The sequence below is a fragment of the Sardina pilchardus genome, chromosome 16 (assembly GCF_963854185.1).
Source record: "Sardina pilchardus chromosome 16, fSarPil1.1, whole genome shotgun sequence".
In the NCBI taxonomy this organism is placed as follows: domain Eukaryota; kingdom Metazoa; phylum Chordata; class Actinopteri; order Clupeiformes; family Clupeidae; genus Sardina; species Sardina pilchardus.
This window is the reverse complement of record NC_085009.1, coordinates 18,410,956-18,419,848: the sequence shown is the minus strand read 5'-3', so window position 1 is coordinate 18,419,848 and position 8,893 is coordinate 18,410,956. Positions and strand designations below refer to the sequence as shown.

At 43.7% G+C, this 8,893-nt stretch overlaps 1 protein-coding gene across 1 annotated transcript; it reads right to left on the bottom strand.

Annotated features, from left to right (window-relative positions):
* Positions 1 to 2,463, bottom strand: LOC134059574 (uncharacterized). The gene is made up of 2 exons (XM_062516019.1): positions 2,406 to 2,463; positions 1 to 923 (listed from the first exon to the last, which is right to left on the bottom strand). The coding sequence occupies exon 2, from the start codon at positions 898 to 900 to the stop codon at positions 1 to 3; it is 900 nt and encodes a 299-aa protein (XP_062372003.1). The 5' UTR covers positions 901 to 923; positions 2,406 to 2,463.
* Positions 2,464 to 8,893: the final 6,430 nt, after the last annotated feature.

Here is an 8,893-nt window from a genome sequence, read left to right as displayed (position 1 = left end):
TCAGTTCAAACTCATCCGTGGCACGCTAGGGATATCTGTATCTATTTGTATTTCGGGAATATCCTTGAAGTAGAGCACGCACAGCAGGGGGTCGACCACCAGCTGCAAGACGACCATCGAGAGACAGCCCACCATGGCGTACTCGTTGACCTCGGGCTCCTTCTCCGAGTCGTGCTCGAACAGGATGCCGCGCGCGAAGTAGTGCGGCACGTAGACGACCAGCAGGCTGGCGGCGGCCAGCGCCAGTCGCCCGTTCTTCTTGGCCCGGTACCAGCGCTGGTCCTCGGGCGGCTGGTACAGGAAGGTGAGCACGGCGGTGGCGATGAACAGCACCACGGCCAGCAGGAACCACACGATGTACGCGGCCGGACACTCCAGGTGCGGCGCCGCGCCCACGTACGCCACCAGGAAGACCCACTCGAGCAGCGACGCGGCCACCGTCACCAGCACGAAGGGCCAGCTGGCGGTGAGCATGGGGTTGACCAGGGCCAGGACGCCCTCGAGCGCGGCCAGCTGGTGGAAGTGCAGGCCGCAGAACTGCATGCCCAGCCACAGGAAGAGCATGAGGCGGCACTTGATGGACGTGATGAGGCAGACGCCGCGCGCCAGCACGATCACCACCACCGAGCTCATCACCAGCTCCAGGAAGTCGAAGAGCAGCGCCGAGGCCACGAAGGCCGTCACGCGCCCGCCGCGGCGCAGGAAGACGTGCAGCCGACGCAGCGCCCAGATGAGCAGCGGCAGGCCCAGGCAGACGCCCGCCGACAGGAAGATGGCCACCTGGATCATGAGCACGGCGAAGGTGGTGCCGAAGTCGTCCCGGTGGTCCAGGAGCATGTTCCTCTGCCGGAAGTCCATGCTGCGGTGCCGGGGGTCCAGGGTGTGGGGGTTGTGGTCCATGGCGCCCCGAGTGTTTGGCTAAGCTGTTTTTGATAGAAAAAAAAGTGTCAAAATCACAAAAGGGTTGAAAATAAACACTTCCTGGACTCGAAAACGGTTTGTTTGAGGTGATCTTGGGAAACTGAATATCCAAAACATGGAAAAGACTCCAAGGAGCTCTGTTTTTTAAAACAGGAGCAGACATTTTAAACTTTTAAAACTTCTGATGCATTTAAGCATCAAACCTTCATCATGGACTGTGCGTGAGTGTGTGCAAATATAAGCTGGTTCATTTGGGTGATATTTTGTTTATATGTGTTGCATATCAGTCAATAAGCAAATGTATGTTAGTAATAGGGAGACCAAGGATGACTTATGATATATCCATGGCATTCCAAACTCAGCTCTGTGAGCACTTAATAGGGCGTATCATTACTACGGGCGTTTCGATGTGTACAGATTATACAGCCATTCTAGAAAGGGATTCGCATCCGGTGCTTTCCAAGACAGCAGTGGGTTTATTATGGTCTAGCCTATGTTTAATGGTTCATATCGGATGGCAAGTTAACTAGTTCGAATCCACTGCTTCGATGTGGACCTGAAAGGTGTCAACGCAGGTGGCGGCAAAACGCAATGAGCAAGGTCCCTTTAAAAAAAATCATATACGTTGTGGTCGTTTATGGGACGGCACAGATGTAATCCCAGATCTGATAAGGCGGGCTGTGCCCCTCCTGCGCTGCTTATGTGGGCTGTGCCGCAGACGGGTAAAGTGGAGGTTATCAAACTGGCAGGGATGGAAACGGAATCTGAGAAATCAGACTTCGTCCGTTGCAGTTGAATAAAGTAACCTACCGCAGACACACGAGTATATTCAACATACAAACAATATCTTACGAATTATTTCAAAAGCACACTTATTGTCGCAACATTAAAGAGCGTTTCCTTTTCATAACGTGGATGCAGTCAGCATTTGCAAGAGGGGATGCGGTGAATGTCTCAGTTCATTGCAGGTGACTTGTGTTTAGAGCCACCGCTCAAACTAAAACGTCTGCATGACGAAATGTGGAAAGCATGCAGCAATATGATAGTCCATCATTGCAGTAGATCAATGCCGTTATCGGAGTTGGTGTGCAGATGGGATATTTCGACTATAGTAGCCTACCAGCAATCGGGGCAGAGACAGGGGGATGTGGAGGGGGGAGCCGTTATGCTAGGTGGAGTGGGACGTGGGCAGAGGGGGCTTCACTAGCGCGTTTTTCACTGAACCGATGCCTCCCCCAGGACGCAGCCCGTCACTATAACGCATGTAGCTTCTAGGGCACTTTCGAAAAAACACAGCCACATCGTCTTTCCTGTCATGTACTAAAGGACCACACTAAAACTACCCCCCGCGTGCCCCCCATGGCTAGACGCCAAAATGACAGTTATGCAGTGTTAAGAGTCCGGAGCCAAGGCTTTGCATATGTTCTCCTCACAGAATTATGCAAGAACAGGAATGCGGATTTTGTGAGCATAAAATTACTCACATTCTCCGGGCGGCGTGCAAGTAGGAGTGAAAGGCGTTGTCTGAGCCTGTATTCTAAGTTGCGTGTGGGTGAATATATAGTGCGGTACCTTATATTTCTTCCCAACGCAAGTTCCTTCGTTGCTCCAGTGCACGGGGTGTGGTTCCGGACCCTCTCTGAATCACGAATACGCTCCTTGCTGACGTCTATTTCCAAACATGGGAGACACTCAGACCGCTTGGTAGGCTAGGCTACAGGCGATGGAGAGAGACGGACTGAGAGAACGAGAGACGCAAAACAAGAGAGGGAGTAGTATTGGAGAGAAGAGTCAATACAACCTCTCTTACACAATGCTGAGACAGTGGAAATGACCAGTAGAAGAGAGTTAAGTCTGACCAGCACTGGGATGGACACACACACACACACACACACACACACACACATACATACAGAGACAGAGAGAGAGAGAGGCTGAGGCTATAGCTGCAGTTATTCTATATAATAATAGTGCATATGGATGGAAAATGCCTCTCATGTAAGTCAAGTGACAGAACCCGTCAGCATGTTAGGGTCTGATGTTGATACGCATTTATGTTTTGGTAAAAACTCTTGGTAAAGTAGTCTGTCAACAAACATGCATATTGTCATCATGGCAAAAGTATTATTTTCCATAATGTGAAATATTCATATTAAGCCGGTCTTAATTATAGCCTAAGACCTGCACACCCATAAAGGAACTCAGGATGAAAACATAACAATTCGGAAAGGCTATATGATACTGATGATTCTATTGACATTGAACCCTATGGATATACCACAGGCCCCATCAGAGATGCATATAGAGGACAATGTCCATCTCATGACCTTATGGAGTTGAACCTACAGTATCCCTCAGCACCTCCGAGGAGTAGATGCTGACAGTGAGAAAAGTAGCTGAGCAGGACACCAATACGCCTCGATAGTCACCCTCCAGGTTTTGTGTGTTGGTAAAGGCACCTCTTTGTTTGTTTGATAAGAGCTGTTTTTCTACCAGAAAGACTCAGAGACTGGAAATGAGATTCGAATAGGCTATCTAATTCACAAATACATCTCCAAAGTATAGCCTAAAGATTTAATTCACAAATGACATTTACAAAGTGTATGAGATTAACACTTATAAAAGAGTTAAACATCTTAGGTGCAAGCCCCGTCACTGGTTCAGATCTTGGAGGATGATACAGACAGGTAGCATTATATACTCTTCCTGGTAAGACTTGCACTAAAACTTGCATATACCATTTAGAAACACTTAAAATAATCTAGGCCTACCCTAAAATCCTGTACTTTAAAGCGTGTGAAGCTGTTTTCTTTCTAAATGTGCTTACAAATCATATTGCAATATATATATGTGTTAGCCTATTAGATCAACAGCTTGTTTAAACCTCACTCAGTCAGTAAAAGGGATTACAGTGGCAGTCCTCTCTCACTTTTAAACCAATCAGAGGCCAGGAGAGGCTCCAGATCAGAGACAAGATGGCTTCAAGATGGGAGTCTAAAAGAGGACATTTGAGGGCCAGACCAGGAGGGCACTGAGGGTACAGCGAGATTGGGTTTCAAAAATGTGGCTTAGCTTTAGCTTAGATCACTGCAATCTGGGGGGCAAGTACAGTACATCCTCAAGTGACACATTTCATATTTAAATGAGCACACAACACATACACGGCACCCCATGTAAAACATTATTTAATATTTGGGTAACATTTGTGCAAATTTGGGCCGAGGAATCTCTGGGACTGGCACAACGAACGGTATAGGAGTGCATTAAAAATGTATCCAGATGAATAATGGATGAGGCGCTCTGCTCTGCACTTCTATCAAACGACAGCCTTAGAGGTGGACTCTTCCTCTAGCACCCATTATGCTTAGCATCTCTCTCTGTGTGTGTCTCTCTCCCTCTGTCTGTCTCTCTCTCTATCTATCTCTATCTCTCTCTCTCTCTCTCTCTCTCTCTCTCTCTCTATCTATCTCTGTGCCTCTCCCCCTCCGTCTGTCTCCTTCTCTGTCGCGCTCTCTCTCTTTCTCACACACACACACACACACACACACACACACACACATACAGTCCTCTGCCAATCCTTCTCTAACTCTAAATGAATGCATATTATTCCTCTCTCTCTCTCTCTTTCTCTCACACACCCCTATGCCAATCTTTTTCTCTGAATGATATGACTCATCCCTCTCTCTCTTGCTATCTCTTTCAGTCAGTTACTTGTACAATTAGACTAATGTGTTTCCTTGTGTCCTGACATACACCTCGTGGCTTACAGAGTCACAGAAGACCTCAAACAACTTGGGCCAAACCCAAGGTGTACAAATTGAGACAATAAAAGCATCAGAGACAGCAAATCAAGTGTACTGAATCCAAATTTGGACACTGTTTACCACAACAAAAGCTTATGCAACCTTCTGAGCAGTATCCAGGCGTTTATGTGATGGTTGGATTTAAAATTGCTATCTTTGATCCCTTGGAAGGCATATTGAAGTTAGAATTTTAGAAAACAGACGATGCAAAGACAGACATACAGTACACACACACACACACACACACACACACATACTGTCTGGGCCAGACTCCCCCTTCCCATTCTATAGATGCCCCCCCACCCCCAACACACACACAGTGCTGACCTGCTGAACATCTGATCAGCTGAAATTGATTCTCAGTTCCTTCTCCAGCGAGGGGAAATGAGGGAAATGCCCTGCAGACCGTCTTACACACACACACACACACACACACGCAAACACACACACACACACACACACACACACACACACACACACACACACACACACACACACACACACACACACACACACACAGGATCTGGGATCTGGTGTCACGCTGAAGCTCATCAATGGGACAGTGATCTCATTGTGCATGTAGTGCATGTCGGTCAGTGAGCCGAACGACAGGGTTGGAAAGAGCAGAAGTGTGTCCTCTATGTGCAAGTGTGACTGTAAGGGCTATGTCAGATGTGACCTTGACACACACACACACACACACACACACACACACACACACACACACACAGTACACACTGTGGAAGAGGTTTAGGTGACAGGTTTGATGTTGTCACCATTCAAAGAGATTCAAAGGGGTGGTTGCTGTGTTTTTAAACCTCATCGTTGAGTACTATTCCTGTCCTGTCCAGAGATAGTTTCTCTTACAAGTGCATAAAGTGCTAAAAAAAGATTATTGAAATAGTATACACATATGGCTATGCACAACAAAACAAAACTAGAAATGCAATTCCAAGGAATTACCAGTGCATGAAAATGCAAAAATAGATAGATAATGTAGATATGGTTACTAAGGTGTAGCTAGGGTAAACATGGTGGTTGCATAGTTTACAGAGAGTTGATAGTGTGAAGGTAGGCAGTTTAAAGATGAAACATTCCAGTTCTAACTTAACTAATGATTTCTATTCATGTTAAAATGTTGATTAGCTAACTTAGCTAATGATTTCTAGCAGTTACGCTAAAAATGCTAATTATGCTAGCAATGCTTACTTTATTAACAATGCTAACCAGGTTGATTAGCTAACTTAACCGATGATTTCTAGCAGTAATGTTAAAAATGCTAACTATGCTAAATTTGCTAACAATGCTAACCAGGTTGATTAGCTAACTTAGTTGATGATTTTTTGCAGTTATGCTAAAAATGCTAACAATGCTAACTATACTAACCATGCTAAATAGCTAACTTGCTAGTGAGGACTTTTATTTTGAAACATTTGTTGCTAGGGTATCCATGGTGGCCACTATCAGGAAACAAGAAGTTACTGCAGTATAATCATGTTGGTTGCTATGGAAACGGTCATAAACACTTAATTTTAATGGTTGCTATGTTGGTTGCTAGGTACATGGAGGTTTCATGTAGTTGACTGGAGGCATAGTGGATGATAACTGACAGTTGGAATGGTTGAACAGTTCAATAGTTGAGTAGTTTCAATGGTTAAATGATTTAATAGTGTATTATTGCAGTGAGGACTTTTATTTTGAAACAGTTGTGGACAGAGGAAACAGTTTAACAGGATATGTGTAGTCTTCAGAGAGATTGTATGCTTAAAGCCTGAGAGAAACTGACAGTTGGTGCCCAGGTGGCCGGCCACCTGGCGTAAGATTCTAATTGCTGCCGTGATGTCATAATGAGCAATGTTAAGTCTATGGGGGAAATTGTAATAGTTTTTAACTGATAGTTTAAAAAGTATAAAAGTTACAAAGTTGAAAAATACAAAGCACACATGGCATAAGCAAGACCTACGCAACAACGTTTGAATGAAGTTTCTACGTTAAACGGTTCAAGCTGAATTGCGAGCGTTAGAAGAAGAAGAATAAGAAGCCTAGGAAGAACAGTACAGTGCATTTTCATGCACTGTAATAAGTTCAAATCTCTCTTTTGCATGCACTCACACACTCGTTTTTTCACACAAACATCCAGGCATCTGTGGGCATTTGAGGGCATTTTTGGACGGTTACCAGGTGCTAACCACGTACGTTATGCTGTTGGAGGTGCAAACAAACACTGAATGGCCATAGAGATCACAAACTATGGAGTTAGCTCAGGGGTTATCAAAGCACCATTTTTATAGCCATCCATGTATTCACTTCTGGCTCCTTGGCTATGAAGTTGGTAACTATAACAATTTGACATTTTTAGAACACTAAACATATTGGAGGTGTCAAATGTTGACACCTCCAATATGTCAATCTCCAATATGTCAATATTGTCAATTCCTGTTTTAACAGGAATCCCTCTGATGATTTATTGCTATGTCTATCAAAACTAAAGTGTTTGTTTTGGAAGTTAACTGATGGTCAAATCAACCAAAAAATTGGATATTGTTTGAACCTCCAACTGGGGCGACAAGGTGTCCTCTTGTATCCCACAGTGCTCTGGGAAAGATTAAATGTTCTCTTTGAGAAGAAAAAGGAAACATGGCCATATCCAGGCACTTGGTAGGATTGTAAATGTTAAAAAGACTATTATTTTAGCCCTAACAAATTAAGGCCTGGAATGGATTTTTACCCCCTTTTTCTTCTCAATGAACATTAATGTTACTTTCAATGTGCAAGGCTACAGTACAGTATAGGATACAATACCATACAATTTAATTGATTGATAGTTGCAAAATGGGTAGCTTTTCTATTAGTTATCCCAACTCAGTGTTAGAACCAGTGGGGTTTCAATATAAAACCCATTATACCTTCACTAGCTGATGCATCCTGAGCAACACATTTCATCCCCTAAATGAAACTTCAGTGACATGCCAGTCTCCCCAAAACGACCCACTGAGAGACACATAAGATCATTCCCTCCAATAATCAACAAAACTTTACAACTCTACTTGACTCTCCTCTTTGCCACAATATGCAATTTGCTGATGATTAATGTGACTTTATTATTATTATTATTATTATTTTATTTTTCTTAAACTTATTCTACTTTTATGTTTGTGCTTGTTTACATGCACAAGACAGAGCTGTTGAGATGGTCAAATTGCCTTAGGAATGAACATAGTATTTCTTATTGTGTGTTATCCATATCTTCGTATTCTGTCTGCTTCATCTATATAAAAAAAAAATGTCTGTCCTACTCCATGCAATTCATGCAACTCACCACTAGATGGCAAATAAGCCATGTGAACATGAGGCCTACTGCTTCATCTCACTTATCGGAGGAAACAGAGACAATTAATTAGTCAATTTAGCACGGTGTGCATTGCTCATAAATGGATTTATTATCCACTCTCGACATACCATTCCTCATTTTCGTTAGTGTGTAAAATGACTTGACAGAAAGTTATTATGTCTTTGTTTTAACTTTCTACCCTTCATGAGTTTGGGTATTCCCCACTCCACACAGTTGAAGGTGACATTTGTCTGGAAGCTAATATAACTCTGATTCAAGAACGTATTCGCTGTCCCAAAAGCTACTTAAAACATGAGACAGAATGCACTGATCTATCAGAGGAGACCTGATACAGCGAACCGAGTCAGCAGTGCCCGCACACATTTCTTCCCCTCAGATTGCAATGTCCACACTGGCACATGCACTCAGAATGGGTCACCGTCAGAATTACCACTGACCACAGAACAACCACTGACATACACTGATCTAAGATCACAAGTCCTCTAGTATATGAGCAGGGAGGAATTTGATGCACTATATTATAGGTAGTTTTCACTTTTGATGTGTCTATGTGGGTGTCTGAATGTGATGTGTCCGTTTGGTGTGGAATAAGGATGGGGGTATATGTTACTGTTATAGGTCATATGCTGTATGTGCCGTGTGGATGAGATATATATCACATGGGCGGATGGGATACATGTGTTACATGTGTTGCTGTGCTATGGAACATGAAAGGAAAATGTGTGGAAATGATTATCCCGATGGGACAATAAAGACTCTATGTATGTATCTAAATAAAAATTAAGTACTTCACATGAATGTTCAGTTTTGATGATGT

Bases quoted from the DNA above. Each gene is read 5' to 3' on its own strand.
- LOC134059574 (XM_062516019.1), bottom strand. From the start codon at position 900: ATGGACCACAACCCCCACACCCTGGACCCCCGGCACCGCAGCATGGAC.